The sequence below is a fragment of the Choristoneura fumiferana genome, chromosome Z, assembly GCF_025370935.1.
Source record: "Choristoneura fumiferana chromosome Z, NRCan_CFum_1, whole genome shotgun sequence".
In the NCBI taxonomy this organism is placed as follows: Eukaryota; Metazoa; Arthropoda; class Insecta; order Lepidoptera; family Tortricidae; genus Choristoneura; species Choristoneura fumiferana.
In genome coordinates, this window is record NC_133472.1 from 34,687,312 (window position 1) to 34,705,091 (window position 17,780).

Below are 17,780 nucleotides of genomic sequence, written 5' to 3' on the forward strand. Positions count from 1 at the left end.
TTCTGTGCATCACAGCTATCATTGGTTTCCACTTAGCTACTCGTTACAGCTCTTAGTAAACGTCGTCGAATTTGTTAATCACAATCTGCTTCACAATACTGGTACTGGAAATATTCTGTTTGCAACTTTCCTTTTAGCCTGGTCATTCTACAGTGTTTTTGGAAATAACGCGATATAAGGATAATTTTTTGTATACGGCTTTTACGTGTTGGTGAGTTCATTCTTATTTCGGTTTCGACGTACAGGAATGATCGATTAAGCAAGTCAAGTCAAAGACTTAGGACTTTGGTTTGGTTGCTTTACATTTGGCAACTTTTTAGAATCTCTAGGGGGTGCAGCTGCCCGTCCCTGCAAAAAATTAAACCGCCGAAAAAAAACAAAAAATAATAAACCATTTTTATTTAACCTTAATTTAGGTACCAGTTTGAAGTCGGTGCCTTAGCACGAGAAAGAAGGAGTGATAGAATAGAAGCCCATCAGGTAGACGACTAATGGGTTCACTTCCTGCTGGCTAGTGCTAAGGCACCGAGTTTAAACAGGTACCATCAGCCAAAAAAGTGGTCTATCAATTTTTTATCAAGTTAAGCTAAAGTCGAACTATCAAGTTCACAGACACGTCTATTGGCATTATTGTTTTATGACATGCAAACGATTATCAACTTTAGGGTGGTAGACTACATATTTGGCTGATGGTACCTAGATTAAGGTCAAATAAAAATGGTTTATTATTTTTTTGCTTTGTCCAGCGGTTTAATTTTTTGTTAAAAAAGTTTCTTTTATAATTTTTTCCCTCTTTAGGGTAGTTTTTTTTTAAATATATATGGGACCAACTTTGAGGTATACCTACCCTATCCAATAAAAAAATAATTATCAAAATCGGACTACTCTGTTAAAAGTTATGAGTGATCAAACATAAAAAAAATATACGCGTCGACTTGAGAACCTCCTCCGTTTTTTTCGTCGGTTAAAAAGTTAAAGTGAAGGCATTGATGGGTTCTAAATAAAACCGGCCAAAAGCGTGTCGGACACGCCCAAGATAGGGTTCTGTAGTCATTACGATAAAAATAAATAATGTTTTATGCTAAACTATCACTAAGGCTTATTTGCTTATATATGTATAACATAAAAATAGTTTATTTTATGTGATATTTTTTATAAAATTCGCGAAAAGAAACAGCGGGTGTCATGACCACTCATTGGAGTTTTTTTTTTAAAATGGCTGCGCCACCTGACGACGAAACTTTAAATATGGCGCCGCCGCTCCAAGGGTTATACTACCTTTGTATTTTCGATATACCTTACTAGCTTTTTCCCGCGGCTTTTCCTGCGTGGAATTCGGTTATCGCGCTGTGTTCGCTCGGGAACTGTGTATTTTACCGGGATATAAAGTAGCCGATGTCACTCTCTGGCCTATAAGCTATCTCTATGTCAAAAATCTCTTCGATCCGTCGCTCCGTTTCGACGTGAAAGACGGACAGAAATACACACAAACATACAAACACACACCCTTTCGCATTTATACTATTATAGTATAGTATAGTATGGATGGATATGGATACTGTGTGTGGCCCAGAACCGGGGATAATAATCAATGTACGCCGTCCTAGAACCCAACTGACATCGCCTGTCACGCTACAACTATCAAACATTTTGCTTTACATTGCTTCTTCGAATAAAGTTTAGTGTAATAAAATTTAAAAAAAAACTATTTTTTTTAATAGTCGCTGAACTAATGTTGTTCAGTTTGACGAGTACCATCTTTGTTTAATTATTTGCCCGTGTTACACACCCCCCACACCCGCCACACCCGGTAGACTGCTATTTACTCTTAAACTACTAATAAGTCTCAAGCAAAATTAGCCGTTATAGCTTTCCTTCATCATGTCAGCTTTCCTTGTAAGTTTAATATTAATACCATCATCGCTCAATTTTATGGAAATTTGCTCTTTAAAGTTGAATATTTCGCAAACAGATTACTGAATCGAAAAATAGATTTTAAAAAACACTCCCACTTTACGTCTATGGGCGAGGTACTCTACAAAAATTGATTTTGTAATTATTTTTTTTACCGTTTTTCGGTATAGTTACTACAAGCTACATATTTATATCCGTGCAAAATTACAGCTTTCTAGCACTGATAGTCTCTGGGCAAAGCCGCGGATGGACGGATAAATTGACAGAAAGACAGACATGGCGTATTATAAGGGTTCCGTTTTTGCCATTTTGGCTACGGAATCCTAAAAACTGAGCGAACAGGTTCTCAGAGAAAACTCGAGACGAGACTGCAATGACACGATAGAGATACGAGTAAGTTAAAAAATTATTGTGCAACAAGAGAGCAAAGTCGTTTTTTGGTGCGAGTGTTGATTTTGAATCACGAGTGATAGCGAGTGATAGAGACACGAGTGATTTATGATAGAGACACGAGATGAAAAAAAAACTTTGGTCTCGTGTGACACATTCAACTTTTCACCTGAGCAGCGAGAACATTTAATTTAAATCAAGTAAAGGTTAAAATAAAACCACATATATTTAGAAATAAAAAAATATCAAAAACTTTAAAATATAATCCGATTGTTAAGGAATAAAATATAGTACTTACTTAATCATATTTAAAACCTTTTCTCGAAAATGATTCAAAAAGTCGCCATTGCATTTTTTAAAAGTCACTTATGTATGCCAGACACAACGATCAAAAGTCTCCTGTAAGTAGACAGGTTTTGAATATGGAACGAAAAAGTATCCAGTATAAAAATAAATCCTTAAATATGATTTTATTAGGATTTCTATTGTTTGAAACATGAATATATATAGATTACTTGCAAATTCATTCAATTTGACAAATATTTGATCCAACTTTAAGAGAGAGGCAGTATACGGAACGATTTTATTAAAAAAAAACGAGGTTGCATAATTTATTAAAAGAGTTGGAAAATTGTAACATTTCGGAAATATTTCGCTGTCATATAGTTCACTATGTTTTTTTAATTTCACCTCTTTTTGTTTTTCAGTTTGTCCTTATTATAATTAATTAATTATTGACCTATTTTTAATGCTAAAGGTCAACACAACACTTAGAAAAAAGTAGAATTGAGCGGGATATTAGTTCATTTATGCTCGTTTTGTTTGCTAATTTATCTTTGTAGTTTTTATTTTATATTTGAGAAAAGCACCGTACAACCTTCAAAACAATATAATTGTAATTGTAATTGTATTGTAGACACTGTAATTGTTTCCATTTATGTATGTTAATTTCCTCTGTGTTGTTTACAATATGTAATTGTACCGAATCAAATAGATAAATATGTGGTACTGGTATACTAAATCCATATGCACTATTATACTTAATATAACAGACGATTTGTAATTTTGTGGTTGTTTCTTTTTAGGCCTACAGAATTTGAAAATCGAACTTAGTATCGATTTGATCCTCTCTCGCTTTTTTCATATTGAAGTGAAAGTGACAGATCTAAGTCAAGTTCAAATATTTGGAATTCAGTGAGTGGGGGTCCCAGCACTGTCCTCAGAATTTTAAAAAAGTAATTAAAAAGCTACTTTGTCTCACGGAGTGAGCAAAATGCGATTTTGCTCACTGATTTTTCATAGCAAAACCTGTCTGTTTGAGCTGCTGAGGTGAAAAATATTTTTTCACCCTGTTTGTTTAATTATTTTGTTTGTTATTTCGGTTCTTGGATGTTTAATATGTATTTAAGTATGTATTTATCTATATATGTATGTTTATCCGTTGCCTACTCCAAGCATAGTACAAGCTTTGCTTAGTTTGGTCAATTGGTGTCAAGTGTCCCATGATGTTTATTTATTTATTAACATTTCAGCAGTGACGCAAAAACTATAAATTATACCTGCAGACAAATTACTACAACACATATTCGTACATTTCATATAAATTTTAATCTGCTGGAGGATAAATCCCAAAGCGAGGAGATTTGTTCAGTTGGGAACGGATAAACGGCATAATTTTAGTTAATCCTTGCTCTCTGAATAGTTTAATGAAAATTGATCTCTGCCTTTCAAAGCCCTATATTGACTATAGCTAGACACTGTACATATCACACACCGTGCTTATTTAATTAGGATGTTTAATCGTGTAGGTATGTGTTCTGCATATATGCCTTTGTGTGAGTACCTACGCAATATGGACTATATTCGAATTCACGTCAATGTTTCGTTTAAAATATCTTTTGCTCTGATTTACCTACTGAAATTTATTACTTCATTTCGTGAAGGCTGTATGAGTATAAATAAAATACTGAATGCCAAGATTGACAAAGTCATAACTTTGTATTTAATATGTCTTGTGGTCGTTGTCTTTAGCTGTTGATGGTGTCATTTATAACGAATTTTGTCCGTCTACTTTCTGATCATGATCGATTTATTCGAGAAACTATTAAAGTTTAAATGTGTGTTTATAAAAAAATGTACCTGTGTATTGTACAACAATAGGAACCCCAAGTAAAAATCGAGAAAGAAGAAATGATCTTTAATTCCACACCCTACAAACAAAAATGAGACGCTACGTGTATCACTACGCGGAAAGTACCTAACGCGGCCTTAGCTCCAACCTCGTTGTTAAGTACAGATTTGGTACAGTCGAGTTCATAAACTTGTGAGCAAAAATTTGATCAAAAATATCTGAACACGCTTCAACGCCGTTAACAATAGAGTCGTCGTTCAGATATTTTTGATAAAATTTTTGCTCACAAGTTTATGAACTCGACTGTACGTGGAAGATATAACTTATTCAATTTGGAAGGAAATTTTGTCAAGGCTAGCATTTTTAAGTACATCTACCAAACTTGCCGCAGCCCGGCCAGTATTGATTTTAGAAAACTTATGCACTCTTAAAGGCCAACTTAATTAAATTTCGCTAGAGGTCAAAAGTTTAATATAATGTACAAAAATTCTCCGTGGTGATACTCATAAATAAGTTTTCTTCATTTTATCTTGATAAAGTGTGAGTATCTGCCTGACAAACGTGTTAGAACTAGCATGTTGAAGTTTTATCGAAAATACAAACTGAGACATGGATGCACAGAAAAAACCAGAAAAAGAGACCAGCACTGGGAATCGAACCCAGGTCCTCAGCAATCCGTGCTGCGTGCTACAACCCCTACACCACCGCTGGACAGGAATCTAGACACGAATTTTTGTTACTTATTTGTACTACGCTACTTATGCAGCAGCACTAGCGACATCTATATTCCGCTCTCATCGAGAGACGTCACATTCTTTCGGAACTAACCGCTCACCCAGACAAGAGATGTCGCTACTAATGCCGCATATTTCCGCAAATTTTCGAAACTCGCAAGGTAATCAAAACCTAAAGGGTACTTCCCGTGAACTCAGAATCTTGAAATTTGGTATGAAGTAACGTCTTATAGCACAGATAAAGGAAAAATTAAGAAAACCGTAAATTTTTAGTTACATCATAGACTCTCGTTAGTAATCCCCTTCTTACGCCATTTAATACACAATGTACTATTATTGGTCAAGATTTTATTTTATAACAGTCCTTTAAAGGTTAAATTGAAAAATCCATACTAAGTGAGTGCTAACCTCTAGAGGGTCGTAGCTACTAAAAGGGCAGATAAACTTGGGCAGACCCGTATCCTCCGAGACACGCGGCCGTAGCGTGAAACAATGTTCCCGAAACGTAATGAGATTATTTATGTTACGTAGACTACATTACTTGCTACGAGTACGGACGCAGATTCTCTAACACCTTATTTTAATCTTAATTACCTCGGGCCGAATCCATTTAATCTTCATTACAAACTACATTCGACAAATAACTTAAGGCTTCATGCTCAACCTTAAACATAATGTAATTGTAACGAGGTGTGTTACAACTCCTTTCTTCCTAACTCTTTGTACTGTCTGGTTTAGCACACATTCTAGAAAATAACATTTAAATTCAATTTTCACCTCAGCAGCTCAAACAGGCAGGTTTTGCTATGAAAAATCAGTGAGCAAAATCGCATTTTGCTCAATCCGTGAGACAAAGTAGCTTTTTAATTATTTTTTATAAATGCTGAGGACAGTGCCGGGTCCACTCACTGAATTCCTAATATTTGAACTTAACTTTGATCTGTCACTTTCACTTCAATATGAAAAAAGCGAGAGATAGGATCAAATCGATACTAAGTTCGATTTTCAAATTCTGTAGGCCTAAAAAGAAACAAACAAACGTTCGAATACACATTTAACCGCAAAATTACAAAACGTCTGTTATATTGAGTATATAGTGCATACTAGAGGGATTTAGTATAGCACTTATTGTTCGAAGCTTGTACGGTGCTTTTCTCAAATTATAAACTAAAAAACTGCAAAGATACATAAGGAAAAATTTAAAAACAAAAATACGAGGTGAAATTAAAAAAAACAAAGTGAATTATATGACACCAAAATATTTCCGAAATGTTACAATTTTCCCACTCTTTTAATAAAGTATGCAACCTTTAGTATGCTGCTCTTCTTTTTTTTAATAAAATCGTTCCGTATACTGCTTATCTCTTAAAGTTGGATCAATAAATATATTTGTCAAATTGAATGAATTTGCAAGTAATCTATTTATATTCATGTTTCAAACAATAGAAATCCTAATAAAATCATATTTTCTCAAACATGCTCGGAAATGTATGCGTTAATGTCACGAAATGGAGACATGAAGTTTCTCATTTATGGCTCTCTACCACCTCCCTACAAAACTTCTTGGCCTAGGCCATGAAGTATGTATGAAAATCCAGTATTGTCCGCTGCTCTAACTTTTTAATTTTGCTTACTAACATTAAACTGACAAAAGGAAAAATCACGAACAGCCAACCACCACTACTCTATAAGCATTTGCGATACTGCGATGCGATGCGATGCGATGCGATGCGATGCGAAGCGATGCGAAGCGATGCGAAGCGATGCGAAGCGATGCGAAGCGATGCGAAGCGATGCGATGCGATGCGATGCGATGCGATGCGATGCGATGCGAAGCGATGCGATGCGATGCGATGCGAAGCGATGCGATACGAAGCGATGCGATGCGATGCGATGCGATGCGATGCGAAGCGAAGCGATGCGATGCGATGCGATGGATGGATGGATGAAATATTTCCTCACATTGTTTGAGAAAAGCACTATACAAGCCTCGGCTAGAACAGGGATTGCTGGACTCGTTTTATCCGGCCTCGTCTACGACTCGGCCGTCTACCCCGAACTCGTCCATCAATCCCTTACTTCATGGCCTCTGCAGTAATGTACTATTAGAGGTTTATTTTATAAAAAATATACGTTTATTGTTCCACCTTTTTAATGACCCAAAGATGAGGTTTTTTGCAGTATTAAAAAGTATGATGTTACGAGTATGAAATTTGTATCGTACCTACTGGATAATTTTTCGTTCCATATTCAAAACCTGTCTACTTTTCGGAGACTTTTGATCGTTGTCTGGCATATTTAAGTGACTTTTTAAAGATGTAATGGCGACTGTAGGAATCAGTTTCGAGAAAAAGTTTTAAATATGATTAAGTATGTACTATATTTATTCCTTAACAATCGGATTATATTTTACAGTTTTTGATATTTTTTGTCTTCTAAATATATGTGGTTTTATTCTAACCTTTAATTTAAATGTTCTAGCTGCTCTGCTGGCAACACTGGCGTTTCGTAAGTGCTATAATGCCAATCCTTAATAAACCACACATGGCACCTAATGGCCAAACAAGGACCATACTCATAATTCTACAAATATAAACGAACATTCCAAGTTTCCCAAAAAAACCTTATAGAATTTATCTTAAGTGTACAGTCGAACAAATTGAATCATGCATGACCCAGGGTGGAATCTTTGTGCTATTATTGTCATGTTGACATCTCATACTTCTGTCAAGGAAATAATAGTGAAATTGATTATTAAAAGGTTCCACCCTGGGTCATGATTCAATTCGTTTGACCGTACGTATAAATACACATACCTACAATTATAGTAGGTAAGTATGTATCCCTTTACCCAGTTGAATTCTGCCGTTTGTTGCTGCCTGCACTCAATTGATTGGATTTTTTGCTCACAATTTCGTTGGCGATAGGGGACATCCACCATAAAGCGGATTAATTTCTCATTTTTGGAGAAATCATAAATCATTTTTCAAAAGAATGTTGTTGTAACCAGTGAAAATAATAGACTACAGTGATACGTCACGTTTTTAAATTTTAGACCACCTGTAAACAGTTAAGCGGGTCCCATATTTAAGAGTGTACTCATTAGAAAGGTTTACTATCATTTGGCAAACAACGTTTAACAAAAATAATAATTTCACAAACAACGTTTTTACAAACAATTCATTTCACAACCACTTCATATCACAAACTGCTCATACCCATTTCAGAAAATTAAATGATCATTTAATAAATATTTTTTTAACAAACTCGTCACTTTACAAACACATCATATGAGAAATCATCATTTAAAAAATGTCCATTACCCAAACAACTCATTTTTCAAACTAGTCATTTTACAAAACATCAATTAATAAATGATTATTTGTCAAACTAGTTACGTAACATTTTTAAATTGGTAGGGTTTGGTTCTCGTGGCACGTTTTTGTTTCGCATTCCTTAAGGTCGCAGTTCTATCAAACCTAACCCAACCAACTATAGATAAATGACAGTAGTTTATTTTTCAATGGGTCGCAGTTCTAAACTAACCAAACGTAACCTACTGTACTGGTAGCAGTTCGTTTTTCTTAGGGTCTCAGTTCTAACCTAACCTAACCTAACCTATTTCTTAACCAAGTTAACCTGAGCTACAGGCACCTCTAAATTATCTATACTAATATTATAAAGAGGAAAGATTTGGATTTTTGGATGTTTGTTACAAATTAACTCAAAAACTACTAGACCGATTTAAAAAATTCTTTCACTATTAGAATGCTAAATTATTCCAAAGCGCTATATTCATTATCATAAAAAATAGGGTTCCGTACTTCAATAATGTAACTCAAAGTTTAAAAAAAGTTGCCATTATACATCTTACATCGCATGCGCTGTGGAAACTATTGATGATAGTACAAAAAATGTTGTACGATATTAAATAATATATCAATATCACAAATTAAGAAATTAAAAATATCAATCTAACCAAAAAATGCATTTAGTCTACGTTGAAGCGCCCCGGCTTCGCACGGGTCGGGTTCGGGTGTAGTTTTTGGGAAATAGAGCTGAAAAATGTGTGTGAAGTGCCCTTGATTAAGGTTCTGTGCCCAAAGGGTGATAGAAACGGGACCCTAATTAGCTCCACTGCCCATCTGTCTGTCTGTCAATAGGCTGTATCTCATGAACCGTGATAGCAAGACAGTTGAAGTTTTCACAGATGATGTATTTCTGTTGCGGCTAGAACAACAAATATTAAAAACAGAATAAAATAAATATTTACATTCCATACAGCAAACGTGTTTTTTTTGCCGTTTTTTGCTAACTTCTAATGTTGTATAGGTACGGAACCCTTCGTGCAGGAGTCCGACTCGCACTTAGCCGTTTTTTGCCCGTGCGAAGCCGGGGCGGGTCACAGTTCTTTATAAAGTGTTTATCAAATGATACATTTCATTAAACGTTTTTTTGCCAAACGTTGATTTGACAAACGTGGTTTTGCCAAATGACGAAAATAATAAATAATTAGTTTGCCAAATAAAGATTTGTTATATTATGATGGTTTGTCAAATAAAGAGTTTGTGAAACAATCGATTTATGAAATGTGGTGTTATAAAACGATTAATTTGTGAAACAAAAGTTTGCGAAACGTTGTTTGTTAAATAAATATTTGTTGAAACGTTTGTTGCCAAATGATTGGATACCCATTAGAAAGCTCGATAATGCAATGCATATGAGTTAATGATGAAGCATGTTCGTAGGGAGAATAATAATACAAATCTAATTTAAAATCTTAGACATACCTAACTACGAGTAAAACGACAGCTTTCTTTGAACTGACACGCGTCAGGCTCTCAGTGGTTGTCTTAACCTAATGTGGTGACACAGTATACAGACTGGCCACCTTATCTGTGAATTGTTAAAGTTTTTATACCGTTCGCTTAAAGTGCAGCATTGTTTGCTCTGATTCACAGATAAGTTGGTCAGTCTGAGGCCGTATCGCCTAACGTTTCTGACGCTTGCAATCGCGATCAAATGACAGTTTTTGTATAGGAAACCTGTCATTTGATTGCGATCGAGTGCGTCAGCAACGTTAGGCAATACGGCCTCTGTACTTAGCAGTTTAGAAACAAATTAGAGCATCACAGACTTGTTACAATCCGTGAGCTCTTAGAAAAACCTTCGGGTTTCGGGGGAAATCGGAAGGATTCGTGTAGTAGAAAATGACAATTGTCTTTTTGACTTAGGTAGTAGCAATCCATCACGCGAAGAGTGCACTCGTTGTGTTTTTATTGATTTATATAAAGCAGTTAAAACCACCACTTACTTATTTATTTTGTTTATTTTTCGAAAACTAATTTTCACGGGAAGTCAACTATTTCTGTAAAAAGCCAATAACAGAAAATCGTTTATAATGTATATTTCTTTTTCTAAGAAGCTGAAACTTTCAAGAAAGGTGTAAGTATGTTAATGAGGTTCAAGACCGAGTTATAGAAGAAACGAGGATTTCAAAAAAGTAAATTAAAAAAATATTAAACGAAGCAGACCAAAAAATTTATTTGACATACCCAAGAGAAGTAGACACAGTATATAACAGCTCTATATACTTCCAAACAAAAGTAGTGTGTTAAGGCGAGGTGTTCTTTATTTATTAACGATATTAAAAGTTATTAACGATAGAAGAATTCGAAAATACTGATAATGTTTTGTTTCTATCATGACAAAAAGTCATATTGTAATAAAATTAGAAAAAGATAAGTAAGCGTAATATTATAACAGTAAGGTTTATTTTGTACTGATGGTTATTCTTTACATAACTTTTTACGGTAAGTTCGAAAAACTTGCAAGTTGATAACAGAACAGAACCGCATATCACGATCGCGTGTCATCGTCGCTTCTAAAATCCAAAAGTTTTTTAAAGAGCTCACGGAGTGTACTTTGCTATGCTTTTATTTTTGACTAGTTTTTGCTGTTTTTAGGGTTCCGTATCCAAAATGGCAAAAACGGAACCCTTATAATTTCGCCATGTCTGTTTGTCTGTCTGTCCGTCCGCGTCGTCTCAGGGACTATCAGTGCTAGAAAGCTGTAATTTTGCAAGAATATATATGTAAACTATGCCGACAAAATAGTACATTTGAAAAAAATTTTTTTTTTAGAGTACCTCCCATAGACGTAATGTGAGGGTGATTTTTTCTCTCATCCAATCATGTAGTGTGGGGTAGTTGGATAGGTTGCTAAAACGATTTTTCGATTCAGTGATTAGTTTGCAAAATATTCAACTTTAAAGTGCAATTTTTTATTAAAATCGAGCGTCCCCCCCTCTAAAATCTAAACAGGTGGGTGGAAAAATTTGAATAAATTCAGGATGGTAGTAAGTATATCAAACTTACCAGGAAAACTATAACGGTTAAGTTTTCTTGAGAAATATTAATAGTTTAACAGTAAATAGCAGCCTAAGGTATAAAATACACCTAAACTTGGAATATTTCGTACAAAATACGAAATACTTAGAAAAATATTATTCAATTTTTTCGTAATGGCTACGGAACCCTATTTTGGGCGTGTCCGACACGCTCTTGGCCGGTTTTATAAATTACAGGAATAGTGAGCTTAGCGTGAGTTTTCTGTTTCGTATTTTTGTGCAATTAAAAGTGTATCTTATCTGCACCGCCTACTGTTATTCTTCGCCTAATCAGACTTCTGAACGATGTTGACTTGATGATCCGCTTCCTGCTATCCTCAGCATAAATGATTAGCAATCAAAATTTTATCAAAACTCGGATCAAAGGCAGAGAATAGATAACCAAACGGCTCTCCGTAACTATGAGCTAATATCAAGAGAATAAGCCTCATAATCGTATTACTACAGGAATTCGGACGAAACCGTGTCTTGATTAAAGTCTATTGATTGGGATCAATTAAGCCGAAGTAGTATGATGTACCTGTTATGTATAACAGATTATGGATTATGGGGTCTTTGCAGCCAGGGCCTCGTACGTATGTATCGGGGCCGCGGACGGGTTATACCAAATCCGTATCAGGGTTAATTATTCGAAATATAGTATCACTTTTCAGAACTCTCGCTTTGCTAATATCCGGTTTGAATACGACGCATTATTTTATTATTGAAATGAACATTCTAACTCCAGCTTTAAGCGAATGTACATTCGACATAATTAACACCTGAGGTGCTCAGAACACTATAATACAAAACACTAATGTAACTGCGTCCACATTATTTCTTTGACGGCTGGAAAGTCTAGTGGTTTGTCACCTTGAGTATGAAACTAGAGTTTTATTGTTTGTACTCGAGCTATGGATTTTGTATCCATTTAAGTACCTACACAAATTGGTAACTCCTTAGGAGTCAGTTTGCCTGAAAAACCAATTTTTGATTAAAAGTGTAGTCGCCTTTAACACGGCACTGTATGGAAACATTTTGTCAACCACTATTAAACATATTGAAAAGCACTTAAAGGGATGTTCAGACCAACAATACTCGTATGCTGAAATATCCCGGACTAACTTGGGGAGACATCAATAAGTATACTGACCTATACTTGTAGGCCAGTAATGTTGATCCGTTATCTAGTAGGTAATCCACGTAACTACGAGTATATAGATACCTAAACCAAAACATCAACCGTAGGGAAGCCATTAAGAGTTGTTTTTAGGGTTCCGTACCCAAAGGGTGCCAACGGAACCCTATTACTGAGACTCCGCTGTCTGTCTGTCTGTCCGTCCGTCTGTCACAGGGATCTTTTGAGTCGTAATAGTTAGACATTTGAAATTTTTCCAGATTATGTATTACTGTGGCCGCTATAACAACAAATACTAAAAACCGAATGAAATAAATATTTAAGGGGGGCTCCCATACAACAATTAAATTTCTGTAAGTGTAAGTATCAAGTATAATGTATGAGTTTAGTTATTAATATTAATGACTATAAGTTCAGGTTTCCATTATCGCATTAAGTTAATACCTACTCAGTCCCGAGGGTATTCTGTTCTCAAAGCAGGATATTTTGTTCAAAATGCTTTTGTTAGTACTTACCAATCAAATTAGTAAAAGCGTTACTGGTGGCGAGGTTTGTTTCAAAAGGATGATCGGGGGTAATATCTTACAACCCACATATTAAATGTTGTGTATGGATCCTCCTTACCAGTTTTGAAAAAAAAATGACTTAAATCTATTATGATTTTTTTATCGATCTCCCATCAACGTTCATTACCATCCGATTCGACCGCTGAGCGGTTTGACTTGCCCCGAGCACCGTACCAAATGGATTTCTGGATAAAACATAGTCGAAACTGCGGGTAATAAAAAAAAAAGAGTTTATTGCAGACAGAGTCCATATAAGCGTTAGTACATTATTCACTTAAAAGCTATGTATGTATGTTAATGCACTGAGCTTTCGCGATTCGCATCTTTGGATTTATGAGACTTGATAAATCTAGTCTACGAGGAGATTCGTTGTATGGAGACTTCTGAATAATTCTCCCGCCTATGAAACTTGGCACATGATGAAAATAAGTAATACAAATTATAGATATACAATAATCCAACAAATTTTCTTACGAGAAGTTAGGTATTTTTACCTAAACATGAAAATCGTTTCTAGCTCTCTGCGAAAAATTCCTAAGACTGGAATTCTTTCTGTATACGTACCTAAGTACTTCTTAGAATATGTATGTAAAACTATCCAATTATTTTTTGATTTCAGACATACCGGTAGATTTTTTATGACATTCATAAGTGCTTGTTATGGCCTAAATTGAATAAAGATATTTTGACTTTGACTTTGACCGTAAATTTAACTTTTAACATTTTGCACTATAACTTTTACTGAAAAATTTCTCTGCTGATTTTTATTTTTTAAATATGCTTTTATTTGTTCAAATACATAGCTTTTCCTTGTTATCCAGTAGATTTTCATTTTGAAACATATATTTTTTTATTTTTGCTTAATTACGTTATGTAAAAATAGCTCCGTCCATTCTTATATATCTATTGGTCATTTGATTATAAACTAAAACAGTTTTAACAATTATCCAACAAATTTTCGAACGTTTCATATACTTTTAAGGATATACTAAACGCAGACGAGATGTAGTTCGCGGGCTAAAGTCAGCGATACGTTCTTATTACCACTCACGTAAGGTTGAAATTGTAACAAAAGGTAGTCGCATGTCAGTAGCGAGTTTTTATTACCCTATGTAACAAGAAAGTAGGTAGGTATATTTCGAAATAAAACACGTCATTTCAGATCATCTTCTCACTTTTTTTTGACAATCACCGAGAAGAGTACCAACTTGTCAGTGATCGTTTCATCTCTTTAATAGGCTATTTGACAACATTAAAAATATACCCCAAATTATGGTCATCCTACAAGATAAAGGCATAAAATAACATATTTCACTTTATTTTAGACAAAAATATATATATATTTTGCATATTTCGGGAAACAAAATATAGAATTTGTTTCAACTTTATCTGTGATGGTCAACGCTCCGTGATTGGTTAAAACTTTTGTGACGTCACATGCTAGTAAACAAAGCTTCCTTGACTGAGAGTAGTAGTAGTTTACGTTTTACGGGCATTTTAAAGCAGTTTTTGGAAAATCTCGCAACTTCTAGCAATTCTAGCATTCATATTCATTTTGAATCTTAAAATGGAGACAAATTTTGTGCGAGCTGATAACACCAACCTACCCAAGATAGATGCGTTTATGGTCGCACGTTTCTTTAAGAATAACGCTGATTACTATGCTGCGGAACTTAAAAACGTAAAAACAGCAGTGTAAGTACCCCATAGACATTATTTATTTACAAACCTTCATGTAATTAAGCATAATAAAAGTTCAAGTTTTGTAAAATCTAATTTTAGGTTATGTTGTTAAATATTCGTAAATTTGATGTAAATTCTCTTTGTCATGACCTTTGCCTTTGCTTCACAGGTCTGCCAGGGAATCATATGGTGACGATGCGATTGGGTATGTCCAACTTCACCGAGAGCGTGGAATTTGCACAGTTAAGTGTAAGATGTGCCCAGAGCACAAAGTACGAGCCAAAGGATATAATGTGACATTGACTGTTGACGAAAGTGACTGTGAAATAATTAGCTGCGAGTGCCACGACTGTGCAGCTTCAGCCGGAGGATGTAAGCATGCAGTAGCTTTTTTGATGTGGGTCCATCGTCGCACTGAGGAACCTTCATGCACTTCCATTGAGTGTTATTGGAAGAAGTCCACGTTATCCAAAGTAGGGACTACGATGAAGTATATTACTGTGCAGCAGATGTCCAAAAAAGAAGTACCACACCGACCAAGTTCGTCTGCATTATATGATGAATTTATTACTGAAGCCAAAAAGAGAAAAATTGATAACTGTGAGTTATTAAAATACCAAGATGATTTTAGACACAGTGGCATTATGAAATATTCATTGCACTGTTTACTATTAGATCAAACTCCAGAAATCAAAAACAATGTAGACAAGCTTATTGACTTGATGAAAACATCATTCACTGTAACTGCAATAAGTATGATCGAAGAAGCAACAAGGGGGCAGAATAAAAGCAGCTTATGGTATGAGATGCGATATGGCCGTATCACAGCATCAAAGGCACACGAGGTTAGTGTTTGCCATACACCAGATGGGTCATTGGTGGCCACTATAATGGGTGCAAAAGTACCTGATACAGCAGCGATGAAGAGAGGCAGAAATTTGGAGCACTCTGTCAGAAAGACAGTAAGTAAAAATTTAAAAAAAAAAACAGTTTGTGTGGGCTTTTTGTATGCAAAGACCATCCCATGATCGCAGCATCTCCTGATGGCTTAACAAAGGATGCCATTATAGAAATTAAATGCCCTACCAAGGCAAAAGCCAAAGAGAATTATTTAAAAAATGGAATTATTACAACTAAATATAAGGCACAGGTGCAACTGCAAATGTATGCAACTGGTATCAAAAAGTGCTATTTTTGTGTTGCTGACAGCAAATTTGAAGAGACGAGGAAAGTAGAAATTGTGCTAGAAAATTATGATAGTGAATATGTTAGGAATTTAGTAAAAAAGGTACTAATTTTCTGGAATAAAAATGTCTATCCTATTTTGTGTTGTAACACCAGTGTGTGATGATTAAATAAAAAACCAATTCCTTGTTTTATTTTTTTTTTATTTTATATTATTTAATAAGAGAATTCTGTAAATTAATAAGAGCACATGCAATGATAATGATATGGTCAAGAACACGAAGTATGTTGTTATTAATCACTGAATGTTGCTTGAGCATATGAAATTCTCTTATACGCCTGATTGTGCGTTCAATATGAATTCGCAAGCTAGCGATTATCTTAGTTTGTCGAACTTCTGTTTTTGACAATTTTTCACCAGTGCTTACACTGGGTGGCCTTAAAAGTTTCACGGCCTTTTCATGAAGTTTCTGCTCAAGGTGTTTGAAGCCTCTGTCCGCCAAGATACAACTTCCTATTTGTAATTCATCAAGAAATTTACTGTTTTCAACTATAGTAACATCACTTGTTCTACTCCCAAACCCCTGAGAAATAAAATTAATCAAACCATTAGGTGAGCAGGATATTAAATACTTTACAGTATTCCCCTTTTTGTAGTCCGACCATGTCAGTGCCTGATAAACAGCTTTTGATGGTTTTTGTATATCAATTTCTAAACAATCTATGATACAGCTGACATTATGATAGTTATGTCTGAATGCAATAGGAAGGTTCTTTTTTATTAACTTTTTATCCAACTTTACAATAAATGGTTTTAAAAAACTACTTATTATAGGTATGTTTACTAAAAATAGTTTACTGGCATAAGATAATGACATTCCAAAATTATCCTCTAGTTCGGAAAACGTAGTGTTCATTCTAATTTTTTTTCAAACATAGTAAAATATATTCTATTTTTATATTTGTGTGTTTGTGCAATAACTGAATTAAAAAATAACATTCTTTGGAAATACCAACATACAACAAAGGTTTTTTTCAATTAAGCGCACAGTATTTTTGAGACGCTGCAATTGTTCAATATTTTCATTGGTATTTGTGACACTGTCAGAGTCAGTAACCCTTGATGATGAAGTGGTTACAAACGGTGATGAATGGCCACTTTCAAAATAAGAAATATCACTATCAGATTTTTCCTCTTCAAGGCAATATTTCTCTTCGCTCTTTTGACAACTCCCGTCTGTGATGGTTTTCCATGGCAGGAACTATTTTAAAAGGTGAAGTCAAACGAGAAGTCGTAGTCACTTTCAATGGTGACGTGGTAATGCTTTTACTTTGGCATATTTGTTTGGATGGCCTTGCTCCTATAATGCACATTTCGTTTTATTCTTGCTTGAACAGTTTTTTCTGCAGTAATGATAGAGTCTGTAACAGTATCTTTGTCTTGAGTTCGTAGTATTTCTGAAAAGATTAATATTTAAAATTAGTAACTTCATTTCAATTTTTTTTTTAAAGGCACTTGAAATTAAGAATTGTATTGAATAAGCAAAACAACTTTTCTTTTATACTTACACTTATGGTATGGCCTATATTTGAATTACATAAACTTATTTCTACTTTGACATTAAAATTGTTTTAAATAGATAAGTATCAT

The 17,780-nt window shown here is 34.7% G+C and overlaps 2 protein-coding genes and 1 pseudogene across 2 annotated transcripts in view; 1 reads left to right on the plus strand and 2 right to left on the minus strand.

The window, feature by feature from the left end:
- The window catches only part of bma (SCY1-like protein bma), a 167,102-nt gene that overhangs the window by 34,922 nt on the left and 114,400 nt on the right, over window positions 1-17,780 (minus strand). The window lies entirely within an intron of this gene.
- On the plus strand, window positions 14,500-16,320 carry LOC141439662 (uncharacterized). The gene is made up of 2 exons (XM_074104002.1): window positions 14,500-14,956; window positions 15,114-16,320. Exons 1-2 carry the CDS (start codon window positions 14,829-14,831, stop codon window positions 15,970-15,972), a joined length of 987 nt encoding a protein of 328 aa, XP_073960103.1. The 5' UTR covers window positions 14,500-14,828; the 3' UTR covers window positions 15,973-16,320.
- Window positions 16,327-17,161, minus strand: LOC141440336 (uncharacterized; annotated as a pseudogene).

Coding starts and splice junctions, on each gene's coding strand:
- LOC141439662 (XM_074104002.1), top strand. CDS start 14,829: ATGGAGACAAATTTTGTGCGAGCTGATAACACCAACCTACCCAAGATA. Junction 14,957..15,113: donor AAAAACGTAAAAACAGCAGT/GTAAGTACCCCA, acceptor TTTGCTTCACAG/GTCTGCCAGGGAATCATATG.